Source organism: Egretta garzetta, unplaced genomic scaffold (assembly GCF_000687185.1).
Source record: "Egretta garzetta isolate BGI_Z169 unplaced genomic scaffold, ASM68718v1 scaffold15, whole genome shotgun sequence".
Lineage (NCBI taxonomy): Eukaryota > Metazoa > Chordata > Aves > Pelecaniformes > Ardeidae > Egretta > Egretta garzetta.
The window spans coordinates 4,497,952-4,515,735 of NW_009259798.1; the positions used below are offsets into that span (position 1 = coordinate 4,497,952).

Sequence of the window (17,784 nt, forward strand, 5' to 3'; positions counted from 1 at the left end):
ATTAGTAATGGAAACAAAAGTGATAATAGAAGGAAAAGAATGGGAATATAAACATAGAAAGACTCCAGGGAGTGAAAATGCCACCCTTTGATATATTTTTCTATTGGGACAGCTCTTAGTAGGGAAGGGAAAACTGAACGAACCATCACTGATTTACTCAAATAAATAAATAATAGAAGAAACCAGAGATGCAAAATTCCTACTGAGAAAAGAACCAAGAAAAAGGAGGGAAGGAGGCAGAAGGAGAACTACATCTCTGTCGCTTCTTTCAGATGCAGCCACAATTGTCTTCCCCCCAAGGAAAACACTGCTAGGGTAGGGAAGAGAAGAGACTAGATGATTTTTCCCATCCTTCAAGCTAGTAGAGAACTGAAGAATAAAACAACAGTAGCAATTATGCCCTGTGCCCACCACTCTCAAAAAAAAAAAAAAAAAAAGCCATAAAAAACAAACAAAAAAATTGTTTCCTATACTACTAACACGATTGCTTGCTCTGCAAATTAATCCTTTAATTTTTTGGTTGTCTAGAGTTTCAGGCAAACTCAAGTAAATCTGACAAATCTGAACTACTTTTTACTGCCCTGGAGATAATGAGTGTCAATTTAGTGCTGAGCTTTGGAAAACTAGTTAGGAGTCTGCACTGTAGATCACATTTGGGAATCATAAGAGCCAGTGGTTCTCCATGAAACCAGTATAAGTGGCTGTTACTAGTGAAAGAAAATGGGGCAATTTTCTCCTGAAGCCTTTCCAAAGCCCCCTGGCAAAGTCAAAGCAGTGAAGAGAAACACTGACGTTTTAGGAATAACAGAAATTATTAAATAAATGTTTAAAAAAAAAAAAAATCTAATCACAGGATAAAGTTTGCAGTTTGTTCTTAGCATAAAGTCTCAAGACATGGGCTGGTCAGCCTCACCTCATTTCCTGGGAAGATGAAGCAAATCCTCCTGGAAACATTTCCAAGCAAATGAAGGACAAGTAGTAGACTGAGAATAGTCAGCATAGACTCAAGAAGGGGAAATTATGCCTCACTAACCCAACACCCTTCTACTGTGAAATGACTGACTTGGTGGATGACAGCTGATATTAAGTACCTTGAATTCATTCGGCAAGGCTTTCCACACTGTTTCCCACAACATCTTCACTGACAAACTGATCAAGTACAGGCTATGTAAGTGAGGCAGAAAATTGGTTGAACTGCCAAGCTCAAATGGTTGTGATCAGTGGCACAAAGTCCACTTGGAGCCCAGTGATCACTGATGGACCCCAGGGGTCTATACTGAAGCCAACACTCTAACTTTTTCATTGAGGACCAGGATGAACATCAGACAGAGTGTGCTCTCAGGAAGTTTGCAAATGATACAAAACTGGCAAGAGTGGCTGATACACCAGATGGTTGTGCTGCCTTTCAGTGGTACTTTAAGAGGCTGGAGGAATAGACAGACATCAATCACATGACACTCAGCAAAGGTTAAATCCAAAGTCCACTCCCTGCCTGGGAAGGAGTAAACATCAGTACAGGCTGAGAGCCAACCAGCTGGAAAGGATTTTGGAGGAGAAGAACCCAGGGTCCTGATAGCCAACAAGGTGACCATGACTAAACAATGTACTCTCGCAGCAAAGAAAGACAACAGCATCGTGGGTTGCATCAGGAAGAGTGTTGCCAGCAGGGTGAGGGAGGTGATCCTTCCCAGCACTGGTGAGACATCTGGAGTGCTGAATCCAGTTCTGAGATCCCCAGCGCAAAAGTGCATGGACATACAGCACTGAGTCCAGAAAAGTGCCACAAAGATGATGAAGGGATTGGAGTATCTGTCCCATAATCAGGAGCTGACAGAGATGAGAGAGCTGGGACTAGTTCAGCCTGGAAAAGAGAACGCTTGGGGGAATTTTATCACTTGTATAAACACCCGATAGGGAAACTAAAGAAGAGGGTGTGCAGATCTTCTTAGTGATGCCCAGTGATAGCACAAGAGGCAATGGGCACAAATAGAAACACAGTACATTTTACTGAAATGTAAGAGAAATCTCTGTTGTAGTTGTTGTGGAGTCGCCAATCTTGGAGATATTCAAAACTCAAGGCAAGGGCCTTGAGCATCCTATTCTCGGTGACCCTGCTTTGAGCAGGAGTGGGTGGAGCAGACATCTCCAGAGATCCTTTCTGACTTCAACTATTGCTAAACACATGAAAATCACAGAATCACATATAAGGCTGCGAATTACCCTGTTCTCTTCCTTCTTATCTTAGCCAAATGCACTTCTTTATGTCAAAATTGTGCTTATGTAAATGCCTAGGAGCTACTCTAGACCCTAAATGAGTTATAATACATGTGATCGAAGTATTTTGTGCAAATTTTCATGACTTCACCAATCTTGGAACTAAGATGTATCCCACCTCTGAAATTTAATCCACTACAAATCATGTGACTACAAATCACTTTTAATCATTATTTTGTTTTCTCTTTATCATTTTAGGATGTCAGCCTGAAGGAACAGAACACCAAGTGGGAGATAAAATTAAATATTTTTTAATTTAGTCTGTTACAGAACAGTAGACAAGAACTGTCTATATAAAAGTAGTGTTGTCCTTTCACAGAATCTTTAGTCTTTCTGTTCAACCCAAGCAAAAAGAATTTTGCTAATTACAGAAATATTTCACTTGACCCTTTGTTCCATAAATTTAAAACTTCATTTTTTTTAAAATCTACACACTACCTTAAACAAAGTTTGACAGCTCCCACACACTGTGAGGCATCCAATTTTCAATTACAATTAAAATAAAACTAAAAAGGAAAGTTGAATATGAAATTGTGACAAATCACACAGCAGTCTTTGTACTTCTTAATGTGCTGAAGACAATTTTTGGCTCATAAAGCTGTCATAAAGAATTTAGGTTAATGCTCATCCAGAAATTGCAAACAAACTGCAGGCTTGAAGGTGAATAACCTGTACAGATCATCTCCTAATAGATCAGTTCTCTACAAGTACACAAAAGAGTTACTTTTCATAAACAGATAAGCCTTAACTTTTCTGACAAATCAATGTACATAAACACTTTGGGGAGTGTAGTCCCCAAATTAAAACATGTTATAATGAATACCCCAAAGTAATCCAATGGAAGCATCATTTAACATCTCTAACCTAATTACCAGCAGATAATAGATGGCATGTTATACTCACTACCCAAAAATTTATTAATATTACTGCTCTCCTTGAAATACCTGTGACTTTTTCCTCATAACAGAAGATTGTATGAATCTTTATATTTTAGAACTGATCGTTAGTTATAGAACAGCTAAAATTTTCACATTTAAATGTGTTCAGAAAGTCACAGACAAAACCCTAAGAATTGGTATAAAATAATGTAGTTAAGGTGTTCCAAATTAACACGTTCAATAAATACCTATTTTGACGGATGCAGTGCTGAAGTTTTAAATATTATTTTAATTTTAAATTGTTGGACTAGGATATGTGTTCCCTGGTATATATTCTTTACTTTCAGATACTTTATGCAGAGACAGAAATAATAGGTAGTGGATCTAGAAAGAGAAGCACCACTGCTTGGTACCATTACACTCATAGACCTCCTGGAGACTGTCTGCCACAGCCATCTGAACATTAAATTTCAAAGGTTTTTCTGCAAAGTATAACTTTGAATGGAAAAAAAGTCAGATCTTTCTATCTCTTTTCATGATTTTTGTACATACTGCCAAAAATAAGAGCAAAATATGCAACTTTCAATTTAAGTAGAAAGAAAACCCTTCTGTGCAACAGTTCAGGCAGTAAAATGGTTCTCTGCCTCCTCCATGATGCATACTACAGGTATATATAGCTTCTACAGGAAACTGATTGATTCAGTTCTGCTTTAAACAAAGCATACTCCTCTTAGCCATGTTTGAATTCATTGACTGAAAACTACATGGTATTATCAAGCAAGAACACTTAGAACTCTTTTGTTACATGATTGCTTGAAGAAATGCTCACCTGTTGCTCCTGTCCATTGGTGGCCAAGCTTGAAGGAGTAAAACCAAGTGCTGAAACTCAGACAGACTGTGACTAGACTCCAGAAGTCCCAGGAAGAGATCATACCTTTTTTCTTCATTTTCAACATCTATTATCTCTACCTGAAATAAAAAAAGCCCAACAGATTATTTTTTTTTAAATAAATCAATGATTGAAAAGCAATTAACAAACTATCTGTGAAGGGTATCACTGTTGTAAAACAGTGTAATAACACAGTGAATGTAATTTTCCCATAAACCCATTTTCTTAGCTCCCATATTCAATTACATGCAAATAAAACAGGAGAGCACACAGACGTTGGGGAATGACTTAGATGTACATTCCTAAAACAATGTAACCCCACACAAGTACATTCATTGATTAGTTCAGAGTATCTTATCTCTCTGTTCTTCAAACAACCAAAAATTCCTTACATCTCCTTACAGACATATATACACACCCACTTACACATATTTTTAAAGAATGGATATATCTAGTGCTTCCCTAATATGTATTACTCTCACATATGAAAATTCAATATTTTTATCTGAATTTACAGCATCTAATCTTTTCTCCTACAGGAAGGAGCCCTGAAAGATAATTCTAAATTAATTTACCCAGTGAAGAACATTTGCTGACAAACACTGTAATATGTCTCTGTATAGGTATTTGAACCTAAGAAAAACAAAACCCCACACCTCATCAGCCAGCCACCAGACAACTATCTCAAGAGAAAACGTCCATCCAAGTTTAAAACCTGCAGCTTCTGCCTGGACTTGAATTCACTTCAGTTGATGACAGGTTCTTTTACAGATAATTACTGCTTGCAGTTTGCACGGTAAAAAAGTACGAGGTGAAGGGTCTGACTGTTGAAGGAAGGTTGCTATAAATGAGAACCAACTTGCTACTAAATGAGAAGCAGCTTCTGTTTAAAAGTTTGGCTATCACACTAGGAGGGCTTTCACAAATGGAATAGGTGTTCGCTGTCTACCTGACATAAAAAAAGTTCTTGGAGTTTAAAAATAATTTATTACCGGAACAAGGTAGCTGCTTCTGTGTTATTAACACATTCTAGCACTGAATTTTTCTTCCAAAGTTCGAAAAGTTCCAGGATATCAAACACTTCAATTTCATCTTATTTCATCCACTGTAGACACACAGCATTAACTGTTAACTTTTCTCTTTCAGCCCAAGTAGTTCCAAGACATCAAATATGGACGAAGTTTTCCTTAGTTCTACAGCTACTCTAAGATTAAAGATCGCATTCCCATCTTTTCAAAGTGACTCTGATACATCAAGGGCAATTTTTTGAAAAGGAAAACAAAGATTACTGATGCATTTATTGAGTTGCCTACATTATTTCTGACTTTAAAACATTTAGTGCAGAAAAACTGTTTGCTTCTGTCTCCTGGGTACATCTGAAAGCACTATTTACTAAAACATTTTAGATAGTGAAGAAATGTTTCTGAGATCTGTCCATTTAAAATACTTCTCTGTACTGCAAATGTCACATAGCAGACATCGGTTATCTACTTGTAATATCCCTAAATTCCATCTATATGTGCTAATACAAAATCCTATCATCTTCACTATTTAAATCACAAGGCTGAAAAAGAGAAGGGAGAATAACAGGAAAGGGTAAAATGGACAGAAGTCATGCTAACCTCTAAGGATCAAAAATATTTAGCAATTTAGCAAATTATGTACTAGCTAGACAACAGAAGCTCTCATATGTCTTCATCTGTCCCCAAACTCCCTTTTCAGACAACTAGCTCTTTAAATATTTAAACCAAGTAAGTCGCTTTCTGGATGGTCCATTGAGTACATTTTAATATATTTGCACAAACAGCATGTTACTTCAAAACACAGACTAAATGTTCAGATCTCTCTAATGATATCCATAAAAATGGAAAGAAACAGCACAGACAACATTAACAGATAAGAAAAGCTGTCACAGAAATCGAGCCATTAGTAGCAGAGAGTAGATGAGAGGGGGTCAGACATCTTATTCAACATCAACTGAATTCCAATAATTCTGCCTAATAATGCAGCTTTACAGACTTGGGTTTACATTTTTTTTAATGTGGTTAATTAATCTAACATTATGATGTTGTGTTTTGGACAGCTGGATCCTTGCAACATGATTGCTCATAACAAAACACATATTAATATGATCAAAGTAACTCAGAAGAATTACCTTTCTATTCTTGAACATGGTGTGCATTTCTACAATATTTCTTTCTACAATGGCCTTTTTCAAGTTGCCTACATTTCTCACTAAGAGTAATAAAAATAAAGTGAACTTTCTACAGTGTTAGTTATTTATAGTTTTTAAGAAAACTATCGAAAATTCACTTTTTAGATGACATTTTAAATGAATGCCATTTCCATTTATTGTGACACAGGTGAGATTAGAAAGTAGCAACATGGTGTATAAGTATGCGTACCTTTAAGAGTGCATGTGGTGATCTAAAATGCAGCACTAAGGGTAGAGGAAATGGAAGGTTAATGAAAGAGCAACAAATGGAAAATACTTAAGTATTGATGGGTAGATGACAAGTATGATTACTTTCCAAAAAAATGACCAGTGTTATCCTACCTTAAACTCCCCACCCCTCCATCTTTTCAGTCCTAGTTATTTTCCCTTCTTCAATGTATCTAACGCTTCTGCTGGATCTATCAGTCATCCCTATACTCCACATACATCTGCATTTCAAGTATGTTTTAATCTTTATTTCACTCCTGTGACAACGTGGTTGTTAAAAGGACAAGTTGGACGGGGCTCTGAGCAACCTGATCTAGTTAGTGGTGTCCTTGCTCACTGTAGGGGGGTTGGACTGGATGACCTCTAGGGGTCCCTTCCAACCCAAAACATTCTACGATTCTATGATTTTTTTTAAAAAAGAAAAGCTGAGATTCAGATGCAAACCCATGCTTTAACACCGAGAATGCCTGACTGTGTGTGACAGTGGTCACACAGTCAACTGTATCAGGAATATTTTTCAAAAGTATTCCTGAGTTGAAATACCATCAAATACACGCTGATTCTGCAAAGACTGCACCCGCACTTCACGTTACGAGTTGATAAGCAGTGCCACTGGTTTAAATAAGATTGCACAATGTCTACAACTGTACCTTCTGAGCAGTAGCTGTATTTAACTTGTGTGTATATGCCTTTACATAATCAAGGTGATTGAAATCTAGGCACGATTCGCCCACTAGCATCACTAGAAAAATCGTAATGAGTCAGAAGATCAACCAGAACGTACCAGAAACACAGACAACAATAAAACATTTAAAACCTGCATTTCAAGGAGCTGTTATTCTTATAAAACATAAGAGTCCATTTTAAGTTAAATATCAGTGCTATGAAGTAAATCAAGGCACTTGCCTTAAATAGTTTCCGCACTGCTTTACAGTTCAAATAAGAAGATACCTTGCTCTGTCTCTGGTTCTTTCCTTATAATTCTCCAGAAATAAAAGTTACAAACAAACCATGAAAAAAGTGATGATTCTTTGCTACAAGAAAGAGCTATCTTGAAGCAGCACATTGGAATTTTTTATTTATATTTACTACACATATGTGTGTGTGTATCTGTATATATATATATACACACACACACACACAGAGAACATAGGCTTTCCTCTGTATCATCTCCTCTTTCCGAGGCTGAGGGAGAGCACGGTGAGTAAGCAGCCACCTCACACAGCAGAAGCAGAGCGCGCTCTGTCTTAAAAGGTAGAAATTTCATCTTAACAGAGGTGAAAGCTTGCTGAGATGAAGTTACCATGGTTAGTTAAGCCTGGTGTTTTGTTGTAGTAACACAGCAAAAAGATTAAAAATTCCACTTTTAACTGAACACTCCCTTTGTAGCAACTCTGAGTGATCCGTTCAGATGATTCTGAATGTTGTAACACAACAAGGCACTGCGTTTTTATCAGCATGATCATCTTTAAACCATGGTAATGGGATACTATAACTCAGCTTGCCCTCCCCTCCTTTTTTTCCTTAAACAAAAGCCAAAAACATCCTTCTAAAATACTCAAAGGCTATGCAAAGATAACCTGCCATGAACAGCTCAGAGCCCTGCTAGCACAAGTGCCTGTAAAGAAGAATCTGTCACTAGAGTAATGAGGCCTCTCGCAAGGCAGTAAGGAGTATGCTTGAACTTCAGATGATCCCAAAGCAATATGAAAAAAAGAAAAAAACAAAAGCAAGGAAAAGGAAAGCAAAGACTTTCAGTTTTAACAACAGATTTGCTCAATTCTGTCTTGATTTTCCCTAGTTTCACGCCTTCTCTTTGGCAGTCGAACACAGCTGGCTTCATGTTTTTCATTAAAACAAAAAGCTGCACAAATATTTACCACAATGGGAAAGTCAATTAGGGGAATTAATTTCAGAAATGATACTCATGATAGCTTATAAAACAAAATACAGATTAAGTAAAACCAAACCTTATGTTAAACTGTTAAAATACACAATTTCACTATCAACGAGGGACTACACGTTTAAAATCAAGAATATGCAAACATCTGCATATGCTAATGTTCCTTAAAAATACATATATAGATATTCGATACTACCAGCTGTCTGAACCAGTGCAAACTCCTCTTAATCATATGTTCTCCTCCTGAGCACTTTGCTTTTACATTTTTTCCCAGCTTCTGTTATTAATTAGCAGTGGTTAGGATGGCACATTAAGGAGTTCTCACTCATGCTATAATATCACTACTTAATAAAGGCAAAGATCAGTCCACCTTTCTCAAATATTGACCAAGACAGAAAATTAACCATATTTCTGAATGGGCATGGAAACTGCAGCTACAGCATGTAGCAGCTACGGCATGCCAGGAGACAAATGTCAGATTTTCTTTTTATCTGATATATATTATTTTGTGTGTCTTTGAGCATGGCCATACAATACAACTCATTGAATTACATTATTTTAACCATTAAACCAGCTATTTTTCCTCAAGTAGTTACGGTCTGCTTACCAGTAGCAGAGACTTGACATAGCCTATGTTCAATCACCCATCCTCTTACAGGGACTTGCTCTAACTTGCAAATCTTAACTAAAACACTGCTGAAAAAATTATTGATGGAGTCCATTTATTTATCAAACAATTGGCCAAAATATCTCAGTTATGACATAATTTTGCTAGTAGGAAGTTACATCAGACAAGATTGCCACAAGCTTTTTAAAACATCTGGTTTTATGTAAGAACTACATGAACTATATGGGTATGGGTGCTTTTACTGCTTATACATATATTTTACTACATACATATATACATATACAAGTATAAACACTAAGAGGAATCTGGCAGTTGGTTGAGATACTTGTAATCTCTTCAACAGTACATTATCTGAGCACAAACATACCTTTCATTTGACTTCAGCTCCTGAGCAAACTTAGAAGGCATGTTCTTTATACCCAGAGCTGAAATAAAAACTTAAAGCACTTAAAATCCCTCCTCAAATAAAACCCCAAACTATTCTGCCTGATGATAAAAATCTTTCAAAGATTTATATATTTCTCTTCCCTCACAGGTTAGATCCTGTTAGATGCCCAAAATGTTGAAACTGCTCAACATGCTCTATCCACTTCCAATGTACAAACTTTTGACTCATCATCTTGTTCCACTGATTTTTTTATTGCTTCATAGATACTCATCATATGTGAGACACATTTAGGAGTCGAAATATGCCAAGTTCCCTCAAAAGTTTGTTCTGTAGCTTCTAGAAATGTAGTATTTTATAAAAACTGTAAGACGATACGCTTGAAGAATGGTAATGGTTTTAACCTAAAACAGGGTAGGTTTAGACTGGATATAAGGAAGACATTCTTTACAATGAGGGCAGTGAAACACTGGAACATTGCCCAGAGGTGGTGGAGGCCCCATCCCTGGAAACATTCAAGACCAGGTTGGACAGGGCTCTGAGCAACCTGATCTAGTTAGCGGTGTCCCTGCTCACTGCAGGGGGGTTGGACTAGATGACCTCTAGGGGTCCCTTCCAACCCAAAACATTCTATGATCGATTCTATGATTCTATGATTGAAGAATGGCAAGGTTAAATAAAGCTGTGGAGATCATACACGACTGATAAAGAAAACCTTTGGCATGGCAGTCCACAGGACCAGCTGTTTAGTTCAGTACGTTATCTCACCCTTGAAAATAAAGTTAGTTTAAAATCACTACTGACAGCAACAATAGAATATTTATGTATCTAAATTGTGTCCCTGAGGCATAGGTATCCACTATTTAATGTTCGCTTTATCCTAAAGGACAGAGACACCTGACTGAGTTGTAAATGCTTTATTGCTAAAGCTATATAATTTGAGAATCTGGCGCTGACCAACTTGGCTGATAGCCTAGAGAGAGTTTTGTTTAAGAAATGGAAATGACGATTAAAAGATCCAGCCAATCCAATTCTCTCCTTCCCCTGAGATAAAATACAAAACACTCCCTATCTACATACAAGAATGGTGAGCAGGAAAGGTAATGCAGAGAGACCTCTACCTCCTTCTGCCCAATGAAGTCTGTTCTGCAAATTACATTTTTACTCCCTGTGAGCATGGCAGAGCCATGATTTTAATCAACAAATTTTTTCATTACAAATGTTCTAAGGAAATAATTGATAAGGGTGTTCGTAGCCAAAGAATTGAGACGTAGAAATCTGAAAAATATTTTCCTTCACTATAATCACTTGTTTATTGAGAAAAGCTACATCCATGCTTAAAACCAACTCCCTATATTAAAGGCAGAGACATTTGCGGTTTCCAGGAGCTGCAACCAAAAACCTACTGATTCACATGATTATACAATTCATTTCATTACATCCACCAGATTGTAAATGAAAATACTGCAAAATATGTTCATGTTCCTCACTGCAGCATAAATTTGAATTAATATGGCACTGAAAATAGAAACACTAAGCAGGCATTTGATATTGCTACGATACATTCTCAGTTCATCAGGACTCCCTTTTAAAATGCCCTATGTTTTTATTTATCCTCCCCACCCCCAAGCTCTAGTGGGGGATTCATAGAATTCATCTATGCTGCATTTGAATACAATAGGCATATCTGACATGAAAGATTTTATTCAGATTTGAGATAGGGAATACTGATGCTAAAACTAGCTTCTACTCATTAGACAGAGCTTAACATGGTTTATAAGCAACAACTGAAAGGACTGGTAACAATTTGATAGAATTTCTGTAAATGCCATCTCAGTGTGCTGCTCATGGCACGAAAATACAGCAGTCTTGTCTTAAGGAGTTTACAATCTAAACAGGTAAATCAGAAAAGAAAACACTGCCCTTCCTGCACAAACAGGCCAGACGGGGCTGGTCACTGAAGAATTTTATCTTCCCATCTTGTGGGTCACCCTGCAGTCCGTTGTTCCCTGTTCCACTGGTATCTGTGTGGCTACTGAAAAGTCTGCACAAACATGAGTTACCGAAACCTACTTCCAGTACAAGGCTGAAAAGCTAAAAGCTTGTTAGGAAGGACATATAAAATTGCAAACTAAGTTTAATAGATATTTAAAAGTTAATTACTCACAATATGAACAGAAATGTGAAAATTCACCAGTAAAAACAAACTGCGAAAGTATACAACTGTTTCTGAAAATGTATAGCTACTGACCCCGCAAAGATAAGATAAGGAACTCATAAAGTATTATTTATTTCATTGTCTTCAAACTGTTTCAAGATGCTAGACATCCCATTGACCTTAATGTTAGACACATTACATACTTGTAAAACAAGGCAAACCACAAGCATCTATTGAAACACCTTATAGAGGAGGCCATTATTGACAATCTGCATATCTCTAAGTACAATTTTATGCAATAATTTTGCACTAAAAGCGTAACTTCCATTTGAGCAAGAATGCTTCCCTTAGTTTTTTGACTTAAGTAAACACATTTAAGGTGTAAACAAGTAAAAAAGTTTAGTATCTTTCTGGTAAATTAGTCCCACCTATCACTCAAAAGGTAACTCTTCCTAATTTGACTTTATCAAGACTCCACTTACTGGATCTTGCCAAGGTAACACTTGAATTTACAGCTTGTCTACACAGAGTTGTTGCCAGTTCCTTTCCAAATTAAACCCCTCTGACTACCCAGAGACGAGGACAATACTGGAGTCAATTTCTTATATACTTTTTCCTATTCTTCCTTCCATGTCTGTTTTTTGGCCACTGTTGGACACAGAATACGGGCTGGATTGGACCTTGATCTGAACCAGCACTGACATTTTTATACACTCACACACTAATTAAAATTTACATTATGAAAACACAGTGGGCCCACAATATTTTGTTATATGCCGTTTCCAAGTAGAATTGAGGGAACACAGGGATTCAAGCAAGCTTACCATGTTCAATACGTGAAACGTACTCGCACAAGGTAGCTGAACAGGAGTCAACGAGGTCAAGCGAAAGTTGCTTCTCAAAGATACATTTTACAGACTTCACCTCAAACTTAGTATCTTCTTAAACTTCTTTCCCCAGTATTAATCGAAATTTTGAAGTTTAAACAATAATGCGATATAGTACCTTTCACTCTATGTCCTAGCACCACATTGCCATGTACAGAGTTAAAGGCAATTAAGAAATATAATTTAAAGAACACATTTATACAGCACTGGGGTTTATATACTTTAAATATTCACAATGCTTTAGAATTAAATAAAAAAGATTTCCCAGAAAAAGGAATACTGCCAAATGACTGCTGCGAGGCACTGACATAGAGTGCCTCAGCTTCCTCACTCAGCATTCAGTCTTAGCACTGCACTTCCTATTTTTCAGAAAGCCAGTAAAAACTTTTGCTTTTGAGAAAACCCATGGAAAGCTGTGGTTTAGATTATAAAAGTATTAGTTTACTCACACCACTGTTGGATAAGAAAAGTGCAATTTGAAGAGCACATACATACAGCTAAATTGCAAACCTGTCAAGTTCAAAGATTTCCATTGAACTAAGTTACATTAAAAATTTTGTATGCCAATGTGCGTCATTTGAGAAGTCTATCTGTCCTTTATTATAGATGAGTCTCACCTTCTCAGAAATATATTCCCCTCATAGCAGAGGAACCTGTCAGTTTTAGACGAAACTTTTTCGTCTTACTTTTTCCATCTGCCCAAGTTCACATGTGGATGATCCTACTTTCAGTCCACTTTGGATCTTAGTAAGTGGAAATATATTACATGGTAGTAAGTCAAAGCTGAGAGACGGTAACTTTTTAAAAACTGTTCCATTTAGTTCTATTTTATGAAAAAACACTGTAGGAAAAGCACAATCTAGTTTGGAGCCTGGACCAATGTTGAAGATTAAATTCCTTGCTTGAAAGAAGTGTTTTTGAAGCTATGCCTATGGAGTTATCCCAAATAATAAAAAGCAACAACTTTATTAAGGAATATCAGTAAATCTGTATGTTATGATGCAGTTCAGCCCATGCTCTCCATTTAAAAAACCCAACAAACTGAAACCAACAAAACCAACAATGCCCACACACACTTTCAAAATACTGCCGATTGCCATTACTCGGGGAATATAACCTGAGACAGCAATGCAAAGGCCTAACTCACATCTCCTCTCCATCTGAGTTTAACACCAACAAGCAGACAGGAGTTCTTGGTGGAACATATTCCAAGTCCTGAACTCACAAAGAGAATGTGGGTTGCTATGAGCTAGACTTTAGAAAAACAGCCACTGCCTGACAGACCAGAAAATCGTGTCTGCTATCGAAACAATAACATTAGAGCAATTAATACAAAATTAGAACTGAAGTCAAGAGTTTTGCATGACAAACTGTGTTCTCAACCCATACCTTCTATCCCAAAGGAGGGAGAAGTCTGAGGTCGGGGTTTCTTGCACTTTCTCCCAAAGCTGAGCTTCACATATTAAAAATTATCATGAACGTGAGTGCTGACCACATATGAAAGCCTGCTGCACACAGATACTAAAGGGATGTGCATAATCTCACAGGTCAAAACCTGCTCAAACTGAAGCCAGTGAACAGGATAAGCAAGTTATGGGATTCAATTTTTAAAACAAATCAACGAGAAGCCTACTGGTGATGAATTATACAAAGGCTCAGCCACATATTGAGTTGCCTGTCTTGTAGAAATACCAAAGAACTTTTTTCTTCTGAACTGATTTATATATTGTTTAATTCCTTATCTGCTTGATATGCAGCTCACTAAGAAATGCATATAGGCTCAGTAAACACAAATGCGTTGCCTAATGCATAAAAATGCGTAAGTCGTGCAGAAATAAAATCCATTCATTTGTATTCTGCAGGAGACTATGTCCTAATCTGCAAGCACATTTCAGCACAGAGAAAACCGCTGAAGACTGTACATAGATACTGATAGAGAGATAAGGGCAAATAAAGAAACAAATATGCATTTGAAAGATTTATACAACTAGCTAAAACTGAAAAGAGACAGGATTAACACATATGTAATTTAAAATTTATATTGACTAGGTATCAGTTAATAGGTAAAAATTTGGATCAATGCAAATCATGGCTAAAACTGACATCTGTGCAACACAAGGGACTTAAAAACACGTAAGTCATTTTACTCGTCTGTGCCAGCTACTAATCACCGTTTCATACTTCATATTCTATATATAATATAGATACTCTACATTTAGAACAGGAAAAGGTGTTGGAAGATGCAGCCTGGAAGATTTTAATCCTTAAATATTACTCCTAACTTTAAACTGTTAAATTAGCATCAGCCATTTCCCCTTATACCTCATACAACTGGCTCTTCAATTTACCTTTTCTGATCATCACTACCATCAAGAAGCAGTGCGTGCTTGTATGTATAACTGCTGTCTTGGTAACAAAAGTCTGCAATTCTTGCTAATAGAGGAAAAAAGATTTTATGAGCTGTTTTCATGTAAATGAAAACATGAAAGGGAAACAAGTTTCATGTAAATGAAAACTTGTCAAAATTAATCTTCCAAAAATGTCATCCCACAGAAAGGATAAACTGACAAAGTAAAAGATGCATTTTTAAAAAGAACAACCCACAATAAACTAAAATACCCTCTTTTAGAAACAACAGTTGTTGATGTTGACTCAATTTTTAATTAATATTTATTTAAGCTGTAAAAACTGAAATAAATTAGTAGCTCTGTTACAGCCATAAAAATAATCAGAAGAAGGTACGCAGCATCATGCAACTGCCATGTGAAATGGCATTACGTAAGCACTGCAACTGGTGGTTTTCTTTTTCATTTGATGTAGCCAAAGTCCTAGTAGTCAAAGTCATTATAGCCGACTCCCTATATAATAATAGCAACAATGTGGAAAAAAACCCTCACTCTCTCAAATCAACATGAACCATCATAGAATTGTAGAATCATAGAATCACTTTGGTTGGAAAAGACCTTTGAGATCATCGAGTCCAACCTTTAACCTAACCCTGACATCCCACCACTAAACCATGGCCCTAAGCACCTCATCTATCCTTCTTTTAAATACCTCCAGGGAGGAGGACTCTACCACCTCCCTGGGCAGCCCATTCCAGAGCCTGACAACCCTTTCAGTTTCCTTTTCAGAAATTACTATTAAGTAAGAACTATTTTAAGAATACCTGAGGGGCTCCTCAGAAGATACAAAGTTTATAGACCTCTCAATAAAAAGGTCAGCTAGCAAGATGGTTGATGGAAAAAGATAAGACTGAAAAAAAGCATGGCATCAACTGAATGTCACAGTTCTTAATAAAAATACTCATTTGAAATATTAACAAAATAATGCCTAAAGAAAAAAGGCTTTCCAGTTTACTTATATTTTCAGAAGGCTTTTAACAACATCCCTCACTAGAAATCACTCAAGAACTTGATCTGCTAACAGGAATAAAAAACAGCAAACACTAACAGAAAACCAGTTTATGATCAAATGGTAAAGGTAAAAAGTAGAATTTCTCATGATTTTATGACTGCTTCTTTGCTTATATAAATTAAATTATGTTTTTGGAGGACTGCTAGAATAGACAATACTGCACACAAATGAGCTAGCTCATGTTTGTCAAGGACACTGTAGAAAGAAACGTCCAATTGACTTAAAAAAAAAAAATCTAAGCTCAGTAAATGATCACATGATGGCAAATAAAACATAACAATTGTAAAGCCACCACATTTTAAAATATGTTAAATTAGCCTCATCAAGTCAAAACAGGAACCTGAGCCTCACTGAATGAAATTCAAAGACCTCTGGCTAATGCACAGCTGAAGTCAAGAGAGCAATCAAGGTTTTGGGATGCATAAGCATGGACTGTTAATTTCCACAAGGACATCACATTCACTTCTTCAATTATCTCCTTTCAGGAGGTATACTGCATATCACAGTGGGCTCTGAGATAGAGGGGAGAATAGTTACAGACATAGATAACACTGTGGATGAGGTAACATGACTGGAATTGTTTACTTAGACTGAGTAAACAGCAGAATAAGGAAAAAAAAGTTTAAAAGTACATAAAACAGAGCAGGGACTTTGATTTTCTGGATTTTGATATCCTACAAAACACAGAACACCACCATGTACCAAATCACATGAAGAGGTTAAAAAAAAAATAAAAAATAATAAATCCTTCTACAAAGTTTCAACAGGTTTTGCACTCAGTGCTGTACAGTGCACCAATGCCAAACATTTAGCAAAAGAACCCAAGGCTGAATCACAGTTCATCCACCAACTCCTTTGCAACACAATAACAGAACTCTGAATACATGACTAATGAGCTTTTAATCTTTCTGAAACTGAGACAGAAGCAGAACACGCAAGGTTTAAACCATTCTCCACTCATACCTTCATTACAAAAGACCTGTTACAGAAGGTGAATTATCGCCCATGAATGCACTCCAGAGCACACTCGCCTTCCTCTGAAGCAACTGCTGCCAGCCACAGAACACCATCGTACCCCAGGCTCACATTCGAAACCATCACGTTCACGCAAGCTACACTGCTTTTTTCTCCACTTTGTCTTATCCGTTTTACTTGTATACTTAATGGAAAATATTTCATTTGCATCTTAGAAGTATTTAATTAATCAAACACCCTACAATTTGCGTTCCCAGAAAAAAATACATTTCACACATTCTCATATGGATAAATTGCATCTTCAAGGAACGGAAATTAGTGTTTCAAAATATTAATTAAAACTTAAATTGAATTTCTTAAACTTAATTTTTATGCATTACCAGTACAGAAACAATGTCTCGAGAAGTATAAACAACATTGTAGCAAATTTACTCAAAGTTGATAGGCCCATAAATCTTTCTTCTAATTAAGCATGTTTCACAAATAAATAGATGGCTGAGGATTAAATAGATACAGCTCCTTCACCTATATTTTGCCCGATCAAGCTAAATACAGGTCATTGTTACCTTATAAATTACTTCAGCAAAATGCCCTGGGAATTCTTAAATCTCACTCTGCTTTCCAACTACTTAGGTTTAAATGTAGCTGACACAAGCACAGGCAACGGGAAAAAGTTGAAAATCACAGGACACTAAATTGAGACCTTTCTTTATGAAGTCATATGAAGAAATATCATGTAAACAGATATAAATTTTTCATATACTGGGGGAAGAGGGATAAAAGAGCAATAGGGGCTTGACAGCCATACCCAAGTTCTCAGAAAGTCATTATGTTAATGTAGGCATTACTAAGATTACCGAGACACATAAAACTTGCATATGGCATACTTAAATTGCCTATATGAAGGAAAGGCAAATGTGTGAGGGATGTACACAACACAAATACAA

The 17,784-nt window shown here is 36.6% G+C and overlaps 1 protein-coding gene across 1 annotated transcript in view; it reads right to left on the reverse strand.

Annotated features, from left to right (window-relative positions):
- Positions 1-17,784, reverse strand: part of NBAS (NBAS subunit of NRZ tethering complex) — a 177,110-nt gene that overhangs the window by 22,783 nt on the left and 136,543 nt on the right. The window contains exon 49 of the mRNA XM_009639823.2: positions 3,982-4,121. Within this exon, the coding sequence (XP_009638118.2) occupies positions 3,982-4,121 (140 nt within the window). The remainder of the gene's footprint in view (positions 1-3,981; positions 4,122-17,784) is intronic.